Source organism: Mirounga angustirostris, unplaced genomic scaffold (genome assembly GCF_029215605.1).
Source record: "Mirounga angustirostris isolate CCGP_5_RB_7025 unplaced genomic scaffold, mMirAng1.0.hap1 SCAF_4, whole genome shotgun sequence".
Classification (NCBI taxonomy): domain Eukaryota; kingdom Metazoa; phylum Chordata; class Mammalia; order Carnivora; family Phocidae; genus Mirounga; species Mirounga angustirostris.
This window is the reverse complement of record NW_026991712.1, coordinates 7,739,884-7,761,225: the sequence shown is the minus strand read 5'-3', so window position 1 is coordinate 7,761,225 and position 21,342 is coordinate 7,739,884. Positions and strand designations below refer to the sequence as shown.

General features: G+C 50.1%; 1 protein-coding gene and 2 long non-coding RNA genes across 6 annotated transcripts in view; 1 reads left to right on the top strand and 2 right to left on the bottom strand.

Moving 5' to 3' along the window:
- ZFAT (zinc finger and AT-hook domain containing) overlaps window positions 1-18,442 on the bottom strand; it is a 213,264-nt gene extending 194,822 nt beyond the window's left edge. Inside the window, exon 1 of one of the 4 annotated variants that reach the window (XM_064587846.1) lies at window positions 18,254-18,442. In XM_064587846.1, coding sequence (XP_064443916.1) covers window positions 18,254-18,287 — 34 coding nt within the window. In that variant the 5' untranslated portion in view covers window positions 18,288-18,442. Of the gene's footprint in view, window positions 1-13,974; window positions 14,743-18,253 lie in introns of those variants that run through there. The other 3 variants (XM_064587837.1, XM_064587839.1, XM_064587838.1) reach the window with 3 other exon arrangements.
- LOC135364058 (uncharacterized) lies at window positions 15,260-19,694 on the top strand. Its single transcript, XR_010410498.1, has 3 exons — window positions 15,260-15,430; window positions 16,015-16,190; window positions 19,557-19,694. It is a non-coding gene; the product is annotated as an uncharacterized LOC135364058 (long non-coding RNA).
- Window positions 19,536-21,342, bottom strand: part of LOC123858697 (uncharacterized) — an 89,110-nt gene continuing 87,303 nt past the window's right edge. Inside the window, exon 8 of the long non-coding RNA XR_010410497.1 lies at window positions 19,536-19,666. This is a non-coding gene — a long non-coding RNA (uncharacterized LOC123858697). The remainder of the gene's footprint in view (window positions 19,667-21,342) is intronic.

Genomic DNA, 21,342 nt, shown 5'->3' with positions numbered 1-21,342 from the left:
GAAACCATCCAGCATGAATGAAGACAACGAATAGAACCCAAGGCTCTGAGAAGAGAAAGCCACCACAAGGAAGGGGGGAAGAAGGTGGGCAAACAAGGGAAGGAAGGAGAGAGGCCAGAACTCACACTTCCGGAGTCTGAGACAGGCTGGCACTTGGCGGGGGACGGGGAGATAGGGGGTGCCTGGGCAGCAGGAGCTGGGGATACAGATCCCGTAAGAGGAGTGTGGACCCAGCTGTGGAGAGACAACTTGGGGGGGATCCCTCAGCCTCCTCCCTCTCCAGCAGGAGCTCAGATTCTACCCAGTGTCTTCCCTGCTGCACCCCAAGCCCGCAGGGGAAGGAAGAGCCAGAGCCCCAGGGATCAGGAGATGCCGCCGGGTCACTGTAGCCATTGTTTAATGACCGGGACTGTAACCATTGTTTAATGACCGGGACTGTTTTCTGATTAGACCTGTCCCGCCCTTGTTTCTTCACTCTGCTTCCCAGGTTATTTTAAAGATGAACGCAGTTTCTTCTAGCATCGCCCGAAGTGCGCTGCCTGGCACCCATTAGTGAAGATGCCACCTGCCCGGTCCCCATTTCTGCAGCCTACTCACACCCCATCCCTGGTAACCCGGGCAAAAATAAAGCCCTTAGAAAGGCTGATTCTGGCTCACCCCTTCTCCTGCCTGGGCAAGGCTTCAATTCAATGCACGTGTGATGCGTACTTGCCCATATAAAGCAGGGGTGCGAGGGGCCAGGAGGGGAGAGAAGCACAGAGCAGCATTTCCCGGGCTGTTCCTGCTCAAGGAGAAGCTCTGGAGGGACTGCCACTCAGCCACCAACGCTCAAGAGACCCCCTCCAAGCATCTGCTGTCCTACAGAAACAGCACTGGTGTGATTTCAAATTCTCTAGCAGCCATATTAAAACAAAAAGAAACAAGTAAAATCAATTTTAACAACATGTCTTCTGTAATCCAGGTTATCCAAAATATTACCATTTCACTTATAATCCATTTGTAAAAGATCCATGAGAAATTTCATTCTTTTTTTTTTCTTTTTGTACCAAGTCTTCGAAATCCGGTGTACGGTTTCCACTTACAGCATACCGAAGTCTGCACTAGACGCAAATCTAGTATTCACTTTGTTTCCAGAACCCCAGGCAACTTTTCCACTGCAGATGAGAGACACATGGCATGCGGATTCCACTCCCCCACATCCAGCAGGACCGGAGAGGGCCCCCACCACCCCAACATCTTTGGGACCCACCGAGTTAGGAAAACCAACACAAGGAATTAGGAAATTTAGACCATGTCGACAAGAGTCCCTGTTCCACACTGTTATGGGAGAGGCAGAAGACAGAGGGATGTTTTCATTTATTACTGTCATGGGCTTAGAAGCCACCTGTCTGCTCCAGGCTCCTGAGGTCATAATCAAAAGAGACCAAATAAAATAAAAGCTTGGGCAGGAACGGAAGGCAGATATGGGAAACATGCAAATTCAACTTCAAATTGTAAATGTCTGCTCTACTTATTATGAAAGCCCGAGACAGGTCTCAGTGATAAAGTAGTCCGAACTTGAAAACTAATTCTAGGAGAAAGAACTGCCTTCTAATATCCAGATGTGTCGAAGTTTTTTTCTAATTCCAGAACAGAGCTTTAAATTAAGCAGGAAGAGCCGCGGGGGAAAGAATTCTCCAAACCCCACCAGCCACCCACCCCAGCCTAACAGAATGATCTGGCCCACTCTTCCTAGTAACTAAGATGTGAAATAAGTATTAGGTATATTCTCCAAATGCCTGGGCTATTAGGGAAAGAAGTAATTTTTAACCGATGTTCATTAGCTTCATAATACAACATTTACTAAGTGCCTAATATACGTCACACATTATGCTGGGCACATTTAGAAATGAGTAAGATACAGACCCTCCCACTTTGTTCATGAAATAATTTAAAGTGACTGTGGTTTTATTTGTGGACTAATTTCATACTATGGCCTTGGAAAGGACAGAGAGGGGCCTAAACCCGGCCTCCTGGCCAGTGTCCAGACGGGACAGACAGCCCTATCAGACCCTCACCTTCAGTGTCTGAACAGCTACCATTTATGTTTACACAGCTGGGAACTTCAGAGGTCAGGCAACTGCCCTTTCTCCCTGCCCTGGCTCCAGCTAGTGCAGCCTCAGGGTGACCCTGGCAAGGCCAGCCCCTTGGCCTTATCTGAACAGGCTAACCAGGGGTCCCGGAGGTCTTCTCCCCTGCAAGCCTGGCAGCCCAGTCGTTCAGCCACACCTGGTGGGTCCCCAAGCTTGGCTAAGGCCAGGCCAGTCCTGGCGCCCGACAGGCCCCGTATCTCTTAAACCACCTGCCGCAGGTCTATACACACACATGTCCCCTAGGGGGCGATAAAGGGCAAAGGAGAACTCAGGCCTCCAGGAGCTGGTCGAGAGCCACAAGCCTGAAATTCTACGAAGTGGGTAGGGCTGGCAGGCGCCTGCAGTCTGGTTAGCAGACTTGTTTTAGATCGGGCACCTTTCTTCGAGTCTCAGCTCCAACCTCACTTTCTCAGACAGCCTTTTCTTAAACCCCTTCACTATAACTGAGTTATCGGTTACTCTGTCTTGCCCTCCCTGTATTCACTTTAGCAGCAATTACCACAACGTGTAATCGTGTATTTAATGGTGTGTTTGTTTAACCTCTGTCTCCCCTAATAGACTGTATGCTCTAAAAACATCAATTTCATTTCATTCAAGATACAGTTAAAAGCTTAAAAGGATCAATGCTGCAGGCTAATAAAGATATTTACTTATAAACAGAGAAATGCTGCCGATTTCCTTTGTTGTGAGGACTAGAGCGTTTCCAGAGTGCTCACTCCGAGGCCCTGAGGATGTTACCCAAGTCATCCCTCACTCTCGCTTCCTAGCAAAACAAGTCAAGACCTCCTGCTGGGGAGACACCCGATGAGCTCTGGGTGGGGGCCACTGGCCAGCCCCCCGTAGGGGGAAAGCGCTTCACTGCTCTGGTTCTCCAACTCTGCAAAATGGGACTAAACACAGCATTCGGAACAGTGGTTTGAAGAGAAAGCAGACCCAGACAAAGGGCCTGGAAGTGAGATGCTCCGTGAGAGAGAACAAGGTCCAGATGTGCGCAGGGCACCCCCCCCCCCCCCAGCAAGGGGACGTCCCACTTCAACCGCACGGCTTCTAGGGGAATTCTGCTCCTTCCTGGACACTTACACCCTCGGGTCCTCTCTCCCTGGGTCTACATCCCCACAAAAAAAGAAGCAAAAGTCAGGCCTTTCACTGAAATACAAGAAATACACTCAACCCAAACTTTCACGCACTTAAAGTAGAAAAATAATAAATAAGCAAGTATAGGGATAATCCCTAAAGTGAAATACAAAAAAAAACACAAATGTACAGAACTGGACTTTAACTGAGCAACACAGGGGTGCCTGGGTGGCTCAGTCAGTTAAACGTCTGCCTTTGGCTCAGGTCATGATCTCAGGGTCCTGGGATCGAACCCCATGGCAGACTCTGCTCCGCGGGGAGTCTGCTTCTCCCTCTCCCTCTGCCTCCTGCCCGCCCCCCACCGCGCTTGTGCTCTGTGTGAAATAAATAAAATCTTAAAAAAAAAAAAAAAGAAGAAGAAGAATGAGCAACATAACTGCACTGAAATGGGAGGGAAGAGCGGGGGAGGGCAAGCCAGGTCACTTGGGAAGCTGGTGTTTGCACCCCCCTCGGGCCCCGGTCAAAGAGACACAGAGATCTGATTAAATACTGAACTCAAGTTAGTGGGCCTCTTTCCCAGAGACACAGGTTAGCAATTTGCAAACTATTTTTCGTAGATCCTAGGACTGAGCAAATAAGTAACTTGCTGTGGGTACTGGGAGGCAGTCTCTCTGGGTCAGAGAAGGGAGTTACAGATCTGCAAAGGGAAGGGTGGAGAAGATGCCGGCGCCGCTGGGCTGGAATTGAAAAGATCCGCAGATACGGACATGGGTCGGCCATGTCTGAACTTTCTACACGTCTGTGTGGTAGATGCACACAGGTACCCATTTCCCCGCTGTGCTTAAGGAGAAACAGCCATCATGGCTCACCTAGTCCCGCATCTCCATCTCTCAACACCATGCTCCACTTGAACCCGTTCTCCTCTAGAAACAGCCGATTCCAGAGCTGGAGAGGGAATACCTTGCTGTACAGAGACCAGGGAAGTTCTCAGAGAACGAGGAGGCACGTCAAAGAGGCTTCGATTAGCCAAATATGGGGAAATTGGGTCATCAAATTAAATAATATAAAGGATCACAAACCAATGAATAAAGAATTCATGAGTCCACAGATTTATAAAAAACGGGAAGCTCTCACTCACACAGAAGACACCTAATAAATGCAGAAGAAATGATGGCATGCAAGACACATCATCTGGCAACCCTCAGTGCTAATGGGGTCTGACAAGAGTCATCAGTGGAGGCTAAAACGAGGGGTGAAGAAAATCTGAGCAATGAAGAGGAGCGGGCCAGGGACACGGTCCCAAAATATCTCATCGTGAGACAATTTCCAAGGAGAAAAACAGTAACTGTCCCTCGAGAGAAGCTGACCCCCTCCAACGTGCAGGGCCGAGGGTCGGCGCCACGTCTGTGGTGCTCGCACCCACACCGCAGGATCCGAATGGGATCACAACGAAACTCCGCATGAGGCCTGAGGGAGGGATGCTCTACAAAATAACGGGTCCGTACTCTTCAAAACTCAGTGTCGTGGAACACAAAGACACAGGAACCGCTCCCTGTTCAAAGGGTAAAGGGACACAATGACCGAATGCAGTGCTTGAGCCATGACTTCCGTCTGCTTCGTATGAAATTATTGGAACTGCTGAAACTGAATTTCCATTGGTGAAATCTGAATAGCGCTACATTGACGTTCCTGTCTCTTTGACCTTCGTAAGGTGGTTGGTTATGTGGGAGAATGTCCTTGTTTTGAGCACACAAACACTGGAAATATTTAGGAGCAGGTCAAACGGCATTATGTCTTCAACTCGGGCACCAGGGCTTTGGAGAGAAGGGAGAGGGGTCTGGGAAGGGCATGGGACACATCCTGGGACGTCCTCAGTCCAGAAACTAACGAGCCGGAACATGACCAGTCTTGACCCACAGGACCCTCATGTCACACCCTGCCTCTCAGCAGCTCAGACCACACACACGGGCACAGTTTGGGAACCACGGAGATAAGGCAGGCACCGGGCACCGGAGCTGGTCAGGAACATCCGCAGGGAATTGCCCCATTGATGGCAGCAGTGCAGGAAAAGGCAGAGAAAGAGGGAGGGATGGAGGGCAACCCCACTCCGGGCCAACAGCAATCTCTGGCAGGCAACCCGTCGGGTTACGAGAGCAACTATGGACGCTTCTAGACTCTGCCAGAAAAGCAGGAAGATCCAGAGTAGGAGGGCTGCGGTCCCCCGACCCCAAGACAGCGAGGCAGTGCAGCACCTCTCCCGGTGCGTGGGACTGTAGGAGCGGGAGCTCTCGGCCAAGGTGAGGTTCAGGTCCTGCCACCGCATGCCCAAGGCGGTGGCCGGGCAGCAAGCAGAGGGCCCAGGGATTGCGGGCACTGGCAGGTGGTCTCCAGCAGGGACTCTGGGAATCTCTCCCCAGCCACCTGGGGCCCCTGTGCTCGGCTCAGCCTGCTCTTGCTCGGTGAGCCCTCAGGGCCCCCCTGAAGGCACCCACTTGAGCACCAGCCTCAGAGTCCACCTATCAGAGAATAAACGGACAGACGTTTAGTTCCCATGGTACAGAAACAGAAACAGGCTCCAAGGAGCCCTGAGGACTGTCACATGGTGGGGCCAAAATTCCAAGCTCGGTCTCCGGGACTCCACAGCCCGTGCCATCCTCCAGGGCCTACATTTCCAGGGCACCCACAGGCCCCCCACCCCAGGGGCTGGGCAGGGGGACGGGGGCCCCAGATTCAGGCAGCAGACAGGCAGGGCCAGTGAAGGCTGTCTGGGCTCAGTTCTCGGGCCCAGCCCTGGACACAGAGGGCACGAGGCTGTGGAGGGTCAGTGAGGGACTCTGGGCGCGCGGAGGCTGCTCACCCTGTGGGGCTCCTTAGTGCCTCCCTCCCTGCCTTTACCCCTGCTCTGCCCTCTGCCCTCCCGCCACCCTGGTCAGGGCTCCGATGTCACCCTAAGGCTTTGGGGAGGCCCTCCCTCAACCCCAGGCGTCAGCAACCTTGACGCCGTCCCCCTCACTCTACCCTGTACAATCTGTAGTGCTGCCTGCGCCCCCCCCCCCCCCCCCCCCCCCCACTGCACGACTCCATGAGTTGATGCACAAGTGTGTGGTCATGGAACCATCCCCACGATTGACACACACAGCAGAGTTCCCCCACGAGCCTGCAGTCCATGCCCCTGCCTGATGGCTCCTGGAACTGCCGACTATTTTCTGGTCCTGTCAGTCTGCCTTTTCTAGAAGTTCTGAAAACTGGATCAGTCTTTTGTTTTCAATTGTATTACAATAAACAATTTATCAACTTAACCATTTTTAAGTGTACAGTTCAGGGGCATTGAGCACATTCCCACTGCTATGCAGCCACCCTGCCATCCGCCTCCAGAACTCTTCATCTTCCCCAGCTGAACCCCCATTCCCATGAAAGAATCACTCCCAGTCCGACCTCCTCTGGGCCCCCGGCAAACACTCTACAGCGTCTCCACCGATCTGGCTGCTCCTTCGTCCCTCACGTAGGTGCAATCACACTGTTCGGTATCTATCTTCCTGTGCCTGCCTTATTCACTTAGCACAAGGTGCTCAAGGTTCATCCAAGTCACAGAACACGTCAGAACTTTTTAAGAAGGAATAACATACATGGTGTGAATGCACCACATTTTGTTCAGCCATTCACCTGTCAATGGACATCTTTATGCTACTGCAAATAACGCTGTAGGAACACGGCATACAAATACCTCTGAGTCCTTGAGTTCAATTATTTTGGGTGTTACACAGAACCAGAACTGCTGGATCATATAGTATGGAGGAACCTCCATACAGTCTCCATAATGACCGCCACTTAGATTCCCGCCAACAGCACACAACGGTTCGAACTTCTCCACACACTCGCAGTGGGTAGTCTTTGTGCCTGGCTTCTTTCACTTATCGTGGTTTGGTTTGGTTTTGGCGTTTTAAGATTTTATTATTAAGTAATCTCAATGCCCAGCGCGGGGCTCGAACCTACAACGCGCAAGATCAAGAGTCGCACGCTCTACTGCCTGAGCCAGCCGGGCGCCCCTCACTTAACACGTTTTTCAGAAGAATCCATGTTGTTGCCTCACTGGCAGTTCATTCACTTTTACGGAGGAGCCACACTCCATCGTGCTGCGCACCACAACGTGTTTAGCGATTCATCCACTGATGAGCATTTGGGATGGCTTCCACAAATGGAGCGGTCACGAATACGTGCATACAGGTCTTCACGCGGACACGCATTTCATGTATCTTGGGTAATTACGTAGGAGTGGGCCTGCGGAGTTAGATGGTAAGTATATGTTTGACGTTGTAAGAAACCTCCCAAGGCTTTCCAAAGCGGCTGTGCCACCCTGACTCCCTCCCCAGGCTCCACCTGTGAGTGCTCTAGGTGCTCCACACTCTTCCCCGCCCTGGGTGTCGTCAGTCATTGTAGTTTCTGCCACTCTAGCGGCTGTGTAATACATCTTGTCGTGGCTTTAAGTTACATCTCCCCAGTGATAATGATGGTGAGCATCTTTTCCCGTGCATCCTGCAAACTTGTATCAGCTCCTCTGTACAATCTCTCTCAAACCTTTTGCTCGTTCTTTAATTGATTTCATCTTCTCTGTGGCTGTGAGAACGGGACTCCCGGGGCCCCCACAAGGCCCACTTCTGGGGGCACCATTCCTGGAGTACGGTGTGAGCAGTCGAAGGTTCAGGCCTCAGCCAGGGCCTCGCGCACACAGTAGGACCAGATACATGTCGGCGGTAGCAGGAAGACGCTGCTTTTATCTCTGGTGACCCAGGTCTCCCCCAGCCGCCAGGCCTCAGCAGCAGACCCAGACCTTTCCCTACAGCCTGGTCCAGGCCCAGGTTCTGGAACCAGGCAAGGTCCCAAATGAGGGCCCAGAAGGAGCCTCTCTAAGGGCTCACGGGCCCAATGTGTGCTGGGTTGCTGGTGCCCACACTGAGTGACCACGGAGCTCCCTGTCACCACACCTGACCTTCTGCTTCTTTGTTTGCAAAGCAGAGATGATATGGCCACTTCACAGGGCTTTTGCGCAGAATAAATAACAGATGTGAAGCACCTGACTGAGCGGGTCTGCAGACACGACGGTTATTAGTACCAGATCCTAGCTTACTCCCCCAGCAACTGCATGCTTTCGTAGAGGGTCAGGCCTCTATTTCATGTTTTATTGTGTATTATTACAAAATCCCTCTCATTATACATTTAATTCTCAAAGACACTACTGAAACATACAAGATGGTCAGGGGAAGAAAGTGAGGCTTGAGAGACGATGGTGGAAGAAAGGAAAGGAACCTGCCACGCACCAGATGTGTTTCCAAGCCTCCTCTCCTGGCCCTCTACAACAGGAGCCCTATTTATATACAAGGGAACAGGGACGCGTGACTCGCCAAGGTCCCACAGCCCTGAGACAGCGGGACCAGGACTGCCACCGGCTTCTTCCATTCTAGGGCCCCCACACCCTGCATTACCTGAGCCTGGTTCCCCGCCTGTGGCCCTGGGGCAGGGATGTTGGGGCAGGGCTCACTTCTGCTCAGGACAGATTCCCGGAGCCCCCAGAAGCTCCCAACCACAGGGTTCTCATCCCCACACCGCACCCACCCTCCGTGTGGATGTCCAATGTTTCTAGACTCATTTGTTGGAAGAGACTTTCCTTTCTGCATTGAATTACCTTGGACCTTTTGTTGAAAATTATGTGTGGGTCCAACTCTGAGCTTTCTGGTCTATTCCACTGATTCCCTACTTCACACCATACACAACCTAATTTGAGATAGCAGTAGATCCAAACCTAAAAGCAAGAAGTATAAAGCTTTAAAAATAAATATATAAACACACCTAGGAGAATACTGTCGTGACCTTAAAGTAGAACATTTCTTAGAAGAGGATACAAAAAACACTACCTATAAAAGCAAAAATAATGGTAAATCAGACTTTACGAAAATTATAAACTTCTGAACAAAAGATAAAATTAAGAAAACTAATAAGCGAGCAAAGACTGGGAGAAAATACTCACAACACATATATATGAAAAAAGACTCATATTTAGACTATATACAGAACTCCTACAAGCCAACAATTAAAAAGACAAGCAACCCAATGTTTAAAATAGGCAAAAAATTTAAATCCACATTTCTCCAAAGATGATATACAAATGGCTGATGAAGTCCAAGAAAAGGTACTCAGGATCGCTGATCATCAAAGAAATGCAAATTAAATGAGATGCTCCTGCATTCCCTCTAGACTAGATCAAAGGAAAAACAGTGACAAGGCCAGATGTGGGAGTGCATGTGCAGCAAGTGGAATTTTCCTACGCGGCTGATAGAGGTGCAAAACAGTACAACTATTCCAGGAGGCTATCTGGAAGTTTCTTAAAAAGTTGGGGTGCCTGCGTAGCTCAGTCACTTGAGCGTCCGGCTTTTGATTTCAGCTCAGGTCATGATTTCAGTGTGGTGAGATGGAGCCCCTCCTCAGGCTGAGCGGGAAGCCTGCTTAAGATTCTTTCTCCCTCTCCCTCTGGCTCTCCCCAGTCCCCTCCCAGGCTTGTGCAAAAGAGCACGTGCTCTCTCACGCTTAAAAAAAAAAGTTAAATATACCTCTGTCCTACAACCCAGCCATTCCACTACCCAAACGCAATGCAAATATAGGTCTACAAAAAACCTTGTACAAGAATGGTCATGGCAGCTTTCTTCACAATAACCAAAAACTGGAAATAAGCTCAGATGTTTATCATATAAACATCCATACAATGGAATGCTATTAGAAAATAAAAGAAACACAACCCTGGATCTCAGAACCTCTATGCTGAGTGAAAGAAACCAGACACCAAAGAATTCTATGATGTTCTACAAAAAGCAGTATCTATTGACATTACTCAGACCAGTGGTTGCTTGGGGTGAGAGGCAGGAATTGGGTGGGAAGCGGCAAGAGAGAACTTTCCGGAGTGAGGATAAAGTTCCACACTGCCGGGGTGTGGTAATACGGGTGGTAAAACTGTACATTCACGGTCTGTGTATTTCACTCTGTCTATCATTACACCTCAAAGAAACTGTCTTCACGCAGCTGCTAGCTGCAGAGGCAAACTGGCAGGCCCAAAGTTTTCCTAAGAAAGTCCCAACAGCTTTCTGCTGTTCGAAAGACCATCCCCACAGACATCTAGCACGCCACCCCTGCCTCCGGCCCTAGCGCTCACCCAGGTCACACAAAACACACCTGTGGGTGGCTCACACCTGGGCCTCAGTACCACAGACCCCTCTGCTCGCTCTGCAAGTTCCAGTTCAGGCACCTCCTCCTTCAGGAAGCCCTCCTTGAATCCCCTGGCCCGAATTCCCGGGGCTCACTTCCATCAGCGCACCGGGCACTTTCTCCTAAGGGAATGGGTTTTCCACTGCTGGGATAGTGCCGGAGCCTTAGGAGGAAACAGTGTGTCAGATCTGACCTTCCATTCCCAGCTCTTGGCACAAAGTTTGGCACAAACATCTGGGTAAACCCAGGAATCAGCTTGGCAGTGGAAAAAAAAAAAAAAAAAGGAAAAGAAAAGGTCCTGAGGGGCAGAGAAGTGGTGGTGGCCCCTTTAGAAAAGATCTGGTGACAGAAAGGCAAAGAGAGTATTTGACACAGAGAAGGAAACCAGTACTAGTAAGGGCCCCCAAAGAGCCATGGCACTGTCTTACAAGGCCCTCCAGGACTGCAGGATGTCCAAGAGCCCCAGTTCCAGAATGCTGCTCCCAAAGCCTGCTGGTCCTCGTTTCCAGGTGCCAAGGCTGAGCGGGTCCCCGCAGCCCCCAGGGGCCCCAGCAAAGCCAGGGGCTGCTCTGAAGCCAGGTCCCCCACCCTGCCCATCCTGTGTCAGCCCAGACCCAGGCTGGGGGCACAAAGGCGCCAGCTTCCAGACTTCAACACTTTGCAGCTCCATTTGTTACATGATTTAAAATAACAAAGAAAAGTCTGTTACCAGATTTAAAATCCTTGTTATATTAATATGCCAAGCATCATCTTTTTATAATCAAACTCAATTATCTATATATTTTCTGTTTCTTGACAAAAAAGAGAGGCAACTTCAAATCTGTAATAAATGTTTAATATGCCTATTTGCTTCACTCCCGGATTCCTTTTTTTTTTCCTTTAAAAAATTAATCAAATCTACCACACCTTTCCAACCACAAGTGTTTTCAAGTTGCAAGTCCATGACAATGCACTAGGCTTTACGATGGAGAGATCAGGTCTGGGTCGGGAAGGGATAAATACCAGTGCCACCAGGCCCTGAGCAGGGAACAGGATTAGGTTTCCTTTTGCAGGCGGAGGGAAGGCACAGGAGTTCCAAGAGTTGCATGATTTCCCTCAGGACAGGAATCTGGTGATTGGCAGATCTCTGGACCCAGAGCATGTGTTCTCTCCACCCTCCCAATTGTTCCAGCCCTTAAAGTTGACACCTGCCCTTGAGAAATTTCAAAGACAGTGAAATTTTAACAGGATAAACAGCTGAGAACAAAGAAAACTTCACTCTAGGCTCAGTCCCTTCTACATAATTAAATCGGCCCAGCTTGATGGGGAGGTTTTCAGAGGCAGCACGCATGAAACTATCTATAAAAGGAAATGCAATTAAGGAGAGTCTTTTCAATATACCTAATTCTTGACTGCCCTTGCCCTAGGCATAAATTTAATTCTACTTAAGGACAACTACCTTTAAGAAGTTGTGATGTAAATTATAAGGCAAGGGGAGAAAAGGAACAGGAGCCATTTTCCCAGGTAAATGAGAAAGGCTGAGAAGGCTGAGAATTACCCGGTGGTAACTGATCTCTAATTTACCGTGATGGCCATCTCAGTCAGCGAACCACCTAACACCCGGGCCCTACAGACCCTATGCAACCCCACCCTGCTATCATGTATTACACTGCTTCCCCTAAATCAACCTACCAACCAAGCAAAACAGGCAACTCTTTTCAGAAATGAGCTGATCACGAGTTGACAATAATACATTTTAAAAACCTGACCTCGGGGCGCCTGGGTGGCTCAGTCAGTTAAGCGGCTGCCTTTGGCTCAGGTCATGATCCCAGGGTCCTGGGATCGAGCCCCGCATCGGGCTCCCTGCTCCGCGGGAAGCCTGCTTCTCCCTCTGCCACTCCCCCTGCTTGTGTTCCTGCTCTCGCTGTGTCTCTCTCTGTCAAATAAATAAAATCTTTAAAAAAATAAAAATAAATAAATAAAATAAAAAACCTGATCTCTCGTTAATTCCAGCTGGAAATGGAAACTACAACAAATGCCCAGGTTTCTTTTCTAAAACTGTTAACTCCCAAAGAGGTGAGGGGGGCGGTTTGTGTATCAGCAGCAGTGGGATTACTTGGGAGGGGGAAGGCAGCAGATGGGGCAAGTCACTATCTCAAGAAAGCATGCGGCCCTAGTTCAGGGGTCCTGACCCACAGCTGTGGCTCTGGGTCCGCTCTGCCACGCACTCCACCACGCCAGGACAGGACACAACAGCGGGATGGGGGCTCCTGACCGCCGCCTGGCATGGAGAGGGGTGCCATGCACGGCTCTGGCCGTGGAGTGAGTGGCATCGCACGGCCGGCACACAGCAGCTCTGGGCGTCTTCTTCAGCCTTCGGCCGGGGACACTCACTACAGCCGCTTCAGTCCGAAGCGCTAGGCTCGGAAGAGGAGGCTGAAAGGGGCAGCTGCGGAGGGTAAGCCCCTTGCCACTAAGTCTGCCATTTCTGAAAGGTCACTGGGCTCTGCAAGGAACCCGGACTGGAAGAGCCAGGAGATCTGTTCATTCATTCTTCCGCCCCCAAGTGCATACCGAGCACTTCCCGGGGCCGAGCACTAATAGGGGAAGGAAGTACAGCCAAGCCCGCCAAGTCTGGGTTTCATCCCAAACCGGAGGAAGTGGGGAAACTGCACGAAGTCGACCTCTCTGAAGCGTTGTCCCTCCTCAGTAAATGACACACAAATTCGCATCGCCGGGAGAACGGAGCAGCAAAACAGCCTGAGGCCAGTGCCAGCGTGTGGACGGTGCTGTTAACCACAGGAGGAACCCCAAGCCCAGGGTTGAGGGTGTCGGACCAGGTGTTAAGTGGAAAGTCCAACACCTACGGGGGCGGTCAGCAGAGAGGCTGGTTCGGCGGCGAAACCAGAGGCGGCTGCCCGGAGGAGGTGATCTGAGCTTAACTTTAAAGGGTAAGGAGCAGAGCGGCAGGTGGAGGGCAAACGACAGGCCATCGCAGCAGGTTTCACAGCCACCAGCAGCACCGTTACTCCCCGGCGTTTGTGGCTCCTTCTGCAGGACACGAAGCCGTCCTTCCGCAGCCCGGTCGAACCCCGTCCCTACATGAGTCTAAAGGAGCTACCCATTTCACAGAGGAGGAAACTGAGGCCGGGCAAGAAGGCGGCCCCAAGCCGGGACCGCAGATCAGAGTTGGCGGGCGGGGATTCGAACCTCCCGCCGGCCACGCCGCCTGCGCTCCGTCGCACGCGCGCGGCCGGCCCTGCCCGTCGCCCTGGAAACGGCCCCGCGCGCGCGCAGTCTCCCCTCGCTCACTGTCGACTTTTTTAAAATAAAACCCCGAGGCGGCGGGATACCGCCAGCGACTGAACGTGCCGTCGAAGGACGCCGCTACGTCCGCTCTCCGCCCTGGGCCGCGGATCCCTCCGCCGCACGGCGGCCCGCGCGCCTCCTCTCGACTCCAAACTCGAAGCGGGTTCCCGCGCGCCGCGCCGCACCCCACCCCCACCTCATCCCCACCCCAACCCCCAGCCCGGCTCACCTGCCGCCCGCGTCTCCATGGCAACGCCCCCACCGCGGAGGAAAAAAAAGCCTCGGGCTCTTCCGGGCTCCACCCGCGCCGACCGCGAAGGCGAGGCGCCCCGCTGATGCTTCGCTTTTTATTTTTATTTTTTTAAGAAAAGAGCCGGCGAGGTTATGGCGAATCTGCGGCATTCAACATGGCGGATGGAGCCTTCGCCCTCCTCTTCACGGGGCGCTGACGCCGGCGTAGCGTACGTCAGCCTCGGGTGACCCTCCCCCAGCGCCGAGCGCGTCTAGGCTGGGCGGTCTAGTGCGCATGCTCCGGTCCGGCGGCTGCGCTTCGTATCCCGTTCCGCGGGTTCCAGTGCTCCGCTTTTTGAGCCACTCCTGGGACGGTGCTAACGAGAGGCCTGGAATCCGGATCGCAGGATTGGGAGTCTTCCCGTTTCTGCCGGGAGCCAGCCAATCTACCTGCCTGCGCATCCTTGGTCTCACCTGACGTGGAGCCACTGGGCTGGACGTGCAAGACTTCTGGGTTCGTGTCCCAGTTCTGCCCTTTACTAACTAATTTGGGGCAGCGACTTAACTTTCCTTGGGCTCAGTTTACTAGTTTGTCAGTCGGGGTGGTTACAGCCTGCCTCCCTTTCGAGGGTTGCTGTGTTTCCCCGAAGCGGGATGCTCTCCGCTGGGGGCACCCGGCTCGATCTAGTCCGGGTCGTACAGCCAGAATTCAGCAGCCTGACGCCACCTGGAGAAGGTGAGCGCCTTCCGTCCTGACTGTCGTGCAGAAAGTCTCAGATGCGTGGAGCACGCGTCTGGAAGGCCCGCTCCTTTTCCTGAGCCTGGCGCGCAGCCTCCTTTCTGCAGGCAGCCTGTCTGCTCGAGATGTCATGGCCTTGTTTTCAGTTTTTGTTGTGAAGGGGATCCGCTCTCGTGACCTCTCCAAGGGGGCCCTCCCGCACCACCGCATCCCAAGTAACCCTCCTGGGTACCTGTTTTCTACACAGTATCTGTGAGCGCCTGACATGAATTCATCTCCATCTGTCTTGGTCACCCCTTTGGCCCCAGAAACTAGAAATGAGCCTGACAGTTATGTACTGAGTAAATTAATGGGTTTTGTGTTGCTTGTATTTTTAAGGCTATCTCTTGTTACAACAAACGATGTTTTTCATTTTTGGTAGTAATATAGTTTTCTTTTTAAACACAACTGCTTTACATTTTTAGTCAACTTTCAAGAAAAGGGTACATATGCAGAGACAAGGGGAAAAAAGGTAAAAAAAAAAAAAAAAAAAATTCCAAGGATGCGCAGGCAGGTAGATTGACTCGCTCCCGGCAGAAACGGGAAGACTCCCAATCCTGCGATCCGGATTCCAGGCCTCTCGTTAGCACCGTCCCAGGAGTGGCTCAAAAAGCGGAGCACTGGAACCCGCGGAACGGGATACGAAGCGCAGCCTCCGGACCGGTGAAAAAACCAGGTGAGATACCTGGAAAACGCTGATTTATTTTTATGGCTCCCCTGAAAAGCTTACCTTTGCCTGTTGCAAGTCTTTTTTTTCTGGAACAACCTCCACTCTGTTGCTACTCAATCTGAGATAGTCTTCGGACAGCCCGACCCTCATGCCTGTGTGTTCCCTTGGCTCTGGCTCCTATTTACCTTGTCCCATTCCCTCCTCGGTTGCATTTATATGTTTACACAGCCCCCTGCCCACGAGCCAGACCAGGAGCACAGAGCCCGCATAGGTCTTTCTCGTGCTGGTGTCCCAGGTCCTACTGCCCGTAGTAGTATTAAATGAACCCATTCGTTCCCATGGTCACCTGTGTTTCAGTAGTAAAATGCCCACGGACATTGAGCTTTAGGATGACATATCAGATTTCTCAGGAGCCTTGTGTCTTGCTCCTTAATCCTGTTCTTGGGAGATAAAGAGTCATTATAAGACCCCAAACTTGGGCAGTCCACTACATAGATGCTCAGAGAAATCTCCTTCCCCTCTCGTTTCATTTCATCGGCATCACATCTAGGAGGTTAAGTTGGACAGATATTATTATTGTTCTTTTCTAGATGAGAAAAAGAATGTTCAGAGAACAAAGGTGGCTTTTTGAGATTACACAGCAAGCCAGTGAAGACCCAGGTGTGGAATGGGTCTCTCCACGCCCCGTGTTCTTCCCATTTTACCACATCACCATCGGAGACTTGTCCAAACGACCCACCGTGCCTCCCACAGAGCCAAGTCCAAGGTAATCATAGGGTTCCTGCCACACACCCCCCACATCCTACATCACAAACAGATGGCTAGGTGGAGCCCATCACAGATTTCATTTGGAAATGAACTGCCCAAAAAGCTGCACTGATGAGCTTTTCCGTTTAGAACTATAAATATTTATAATAATCACTATTTTGCTGTGAGTCAATTTCTATCAGGAAATTAGAGTTGGTCTGGTTGCTTACAATATTGGTTTTGTGCTGGGTTGCTTTCTTGCGGTAGCAATAAATGTTAGCTATTGATTAGCAGATGGATTGCTCCTGGATGTTGTACGCAAAATGAATTTTGGAAATGAAGCAATCTAAAATTTGCCTCAGAATATTAACAAAGTCGAACTAAAAAAAAAAAAAGCAGTTGTGGATTATGGGTGATGTTAATTATTTGGACAGCTACAATTTTCTCTATTATTCCCATGGCATTTTCTTCCTCCTCTATCCAAAGAAAATTCACTGAACACTTACCGTTACTGAAAACTGGCCTGGCCACAGGCATATGGAAACAACAGAGAGTCCCTTTCTATGGGACCAGATTTGCAAATGGAGAGACAAGTACACCCCTGGCTCATCCATCACTCTGCTGAGGGCTTTGCACATTTTCAATCAGCAAACATCTTTATTCTTTTCATTTGCCAGTAATACCTCAAAATGCCTTCAATTAATGAAGAAATACCGATAGAATTAAATATAAATTGCTCAGAATTATATAATTAATGGCTCCCTACTTCCACAATGGTTCCCAGAGAAGATCAAGCTTCCCAGCTGGCCCTTTGGTGGCAATCAGCCCCTCGAGGCTAGCACATGAAAGCATTTATGTCAATAGGTTTACCAACATGAAATGGCTTCTAGTTATATAATAAATATCCTATGTAATTGAATATATTTGTGTCAATAATTTTATAATTATATCTCATAGCTGTAAGACAAATCGGCATTTACATGAAAAGAGAATATATACATGATTTTATAAGACACTTTCTTGAAAGCAGGTTTTGATAAAGGATATACACAGGTGACCTCAAAATAATGGGCCTCGAGGCACACGGCAATGATAAAATCAGAGGTGGGGATAATCACAGGCTGAGTGAAGTGTTAAAAACCTACATAGGCACACCATAGAGAAAAATCCATTTAAAATTGTATAAAAGAAAAGGGGATAGTAATATTAGAACAATATGAGCAGTCTCACTGAACAAAATTAGGACCTCAGGAGCGACGTCTTTTCTGAATTCTGTTTTTTCCGTGGCCGTCGAGGGCCATCACGTCTGCGTGTACCCTCAGTCCCTAAATATCGATCTCAGTAGTATGTTTCATTAGCGGTAACCAGGACTCCTTCAAAGTAGCTGAGTCCGTGTTTGGGAACCGGGGAAAATTGGAATGGCCTGAAACATCTTGCTATCACCAGAAAAGCAGAAAACTGCAAAAGTGCTGGGCTATTGCTGGAAGGCAGCAGTCAGCTGAGAACAGGGGGTCCCTCCCCCCAGGCTGTGATTGCTTGTACATCACAAAGAATAGCTAGGTCTCTGGTTTTTGATCTCCGGGAACAAGTTGAGTCTACGAAAGGCATGAGACTTTCATGATAAAAAAGGAAAAGTTATTATGTGTAATTACAAAGCATATTGTAATTCAGAGAAAGGGTAAAAACGGAATATTTTAGTAAGTGAGTGAATTAGGTGTATGGGGATCTGTTCCTACTTGAAGTTCCTCTACATCTGCTTATGAAGTGGTCTATCTGTACAAGTTGAGAAGAGTAGGTAAGTTTATTACAAGTAAGTCAACATTTTCCAGAAAAAGTAGAAACCATACCCAAACCAGGAAGGGCTGGTCCAGACCAGCGGTCTCATAAATAATCAGGTAAAAGAGGGTTCAGAAATGGTGTGGCAAGTTAATGGATTAGCCAAATGTCCTAGGAGGATTGCCAACAGATTCAACGGCTACCTGGCCCTGCCAATTACAATGAAATGCTAATGATGCGTAATGAAGTTCGTTGTAAACAGACAGGACATGAAGTATCTGAGACTTACTGTACATGGAGACTTACCGTACAAGAACTTGCTTGTAAGTCCTGTTGACATGGCAGTTGAACCCAGTATGACAGAGAGTGCCCCAACCAGCGAATGCCTGCTGCCAGTTGAGACACCTTGAAGGATTCTGTGGTCCAGCTAAGAATCCAAGAGTCAATGACCCCGAAGCTATGATTTCAATGTACCCAGGGAGGAGATAATCTCTCCCTTTTGGGTCTGATATGGCAATCCTGGAAAAGTACAAAAACAAGTTTTATAGCAAGAGCAAAGAAATTGGTCAAATCAATAGTTATGATTTTTACAATAGGATCTGGGTACAGTGAAAACATTTGGGGTTTTTGGGTGTTTGAAGCATTCAAGAGATGCTGTCTTAGATGTATAGTCATATTGAAACACGGTAATTTGACTTAAGTGTGTAAATGGTGAAGGAAATATGATTTGTAAGGTTTTAATTTTTTATCAGTGGTGTTTGAATAGTTTACAAAAAAGTTAATGGATTTGTAAGTATAATAAACATTCTTTAAACCAACTGCAAGCAGTAGTAACTGGGCCGTGTGAAAGAAGGGCCGCGCGTGGCCTTGGATCCCAGCAACAAGAAGGAAAAACAAGAGCGTTGCCAGAGCCTAGCGGAGTGCCAGGCTCATCACTGGGGCCCAGTAAACAGTTATGCAGTGAAGGGAGGGGGGTGGGGGAAGGGGTGAACCCAGGAGGTGAGGAAAAGGAACAATGCATAATTACACACTGATTTAATGGTTGTTGTGTGGACAGCACTGTTAGATGTTTAGGGGGAAAAGGGGGGGGATTTTGAAAAAGCAGAAGCATCTGGGCATCTGTGACTAGAGAGCTGATCCATCCAAACATGTTTCAAAGAATAAGGCTGATATAGCAGCGCAGATAAGGGGTGTGCTCTAAGATACACCACTGAGTGAAAAGCAGGGTTCAGGACGGTGTGTGGAGCGTGCTACCGCTTGGGGAACACTTTTTATTGGATATGCATGAACGCGATTATACATGCATTAGAGAGTCTGCAAATACAGAAAAGGAACTGGAGGCGGCAGACAGCTTTGTGAGAATGTCTGCACCTAGGGATCTGGGCTCACGGAGACAGTTTCCACTGAACGTTCTTCTGAAACAGCTGGAAGTTCGTCCACGAGCCTAGAATGCCTTTCCAGAGAAGAGAGGGAGGGAGGGAGGGAGGGAGGGAGGGAGGGGATTGGAAGGCCCAGCTTGGAGTTCTATGAGGTCCTAGTTCTATGACGCAGAAGCTGTGGGACTTTGGACAAGTCGCTTATGTGCACTGTGCTTTCTTTCTCGGGGCAGCGAGGTGTTGCTCCCACATCAGGGGGAACTGTGAGAGACGAACGAGGCAGCAGTTCAGAAGCTCGGTGGGCACTGTGGTGTCCATGCTGGGTCACGTCGCTTCGGTCCACCTGGGGTCCAAAGACACGGTGACACAGGGCCAGGAGAGGACAGAAGAGCACACAGAGTGTCAGGAGGTCTGCATTCCGGTCCGGGCGGTGCCACCAACCCACTATGGGACTTAGAGTCTGGATTTCAGTCCCCTTGTATGTCAAATGGCAGCGGTGGTGGAGCAGGGAGTGACGAGATGGCTTCTCAGGCCCACGTCAACAATGATGAAAGAGCGTAATATTGTTGTGAATCTTCTCATAACCGACGCATGAAAACCCCCCAGAGGAGGTCGCGATACGCAACCATCACTTAAATGTGCAGAAAGTGTGTACAAGGTTGCTGGCAGTGTATGCAGGGTCTGGTCTCGGGCAGAGGAGAGGAGGAACTTGTAGAAAGGAACAGCGGGGGCTAAGCCGACAGGTCCTGGAGCCATACCATATGCCAGGTTTCAGTTGTTCTCATAAAGGACAGCAGAAAGGAAAGGTGTCTGTGGGAAGTCCTACAACAGTGGCCCCCAATGACCCATGCCTCCCTGACATCACATGCGTGGGTAACCCCCTCCCACACTGACTTTGGCATTGACTTTGTGATGTGCTTTGACCAAGGGGACACGCACAGAGGCTTGACCAGCCCTTTCACACTGGGTATTGCCCTCCGGGGATGCTCCCCCCGGAAGCTGGCCACCATGCTGTAGGGAAGCTCAAGCTAAAATGCCCAACGATGAGGCCACATGGCAAGGGGATCCAGAGGATAAGAGACTCTCCTGGTCATTCAGGGTCCAGCCACTCCCCAGCCAATGCAGCCACGTGAGGGACATCGGCTACTCCATGGGGCACCAAAGAACCACCGGCCGGGCCCACTCAACCCATGAAATGGAGAGAAATTGGAGGTTTTTGTTGGGCAGCAATAGGGAACAGGCATGAGACATCACCCAACTTTGCCTTGCAAGAAGCTCGAATTTCAGTTTCAAGGGTTTGAGATCTCCTGCTTCAGTTTGGGGGAAGGTAGAGTCTTTAAAGCTTGCTCCCCGGAAGCAAAAGGGGAATGAGATCAACAGACCTCCGGGTGGACTCTAAGCTGTTTCAACCAAAGGAGACTTATTGAAGAAGAAAGGAGAAACTTGGCGAGGCCTTCGGGGTGATTGTAATTTGGATCAAAGAAGACAGGTCAGCAGGCGGCTCTGAAAGCGGCAGGAGCAGAAAGCACCAAGAAGGACAAGCCAGGGAGGGGCTGACCACAGAGGGGAGTCATGCCGGGAACATTCGAGGTGGCAGGAAGCAGGCATTCCCAAAGAACCCCAGAGTCAAATATTCCATGCAGCTCTTAGTTCTGCTGGTCTGGGCAACTCTCAGACCACATACATCATTTGAGGCTGTTAACCTTAAAAGTAAAACATTTTACCGGCAAAAATGGGTTTATTCCAGATTAGCAAGAGAACTGCAGTTCGGGATGAGCTAGGGCAAAAACACAGGCAAGGCCCACAAACAAAGGAGAGGAATGTTATTGTATGGGGAAGAAGGAGGAAGTTGGAAGGGGTTGTGTTGAAGGAAAGGCCACTGGAGAAAGACAGGAGGAGTTTGGGGCTGCTGAGGGGCCCCACTGCAGGGGTGGCCCAGCTCCTCTGGGGGACAACGCACATCTTTCCCATTAGGCCTGTAATTGACACTCCTTCCTGTAATTGAGGTTGAATGCTGTG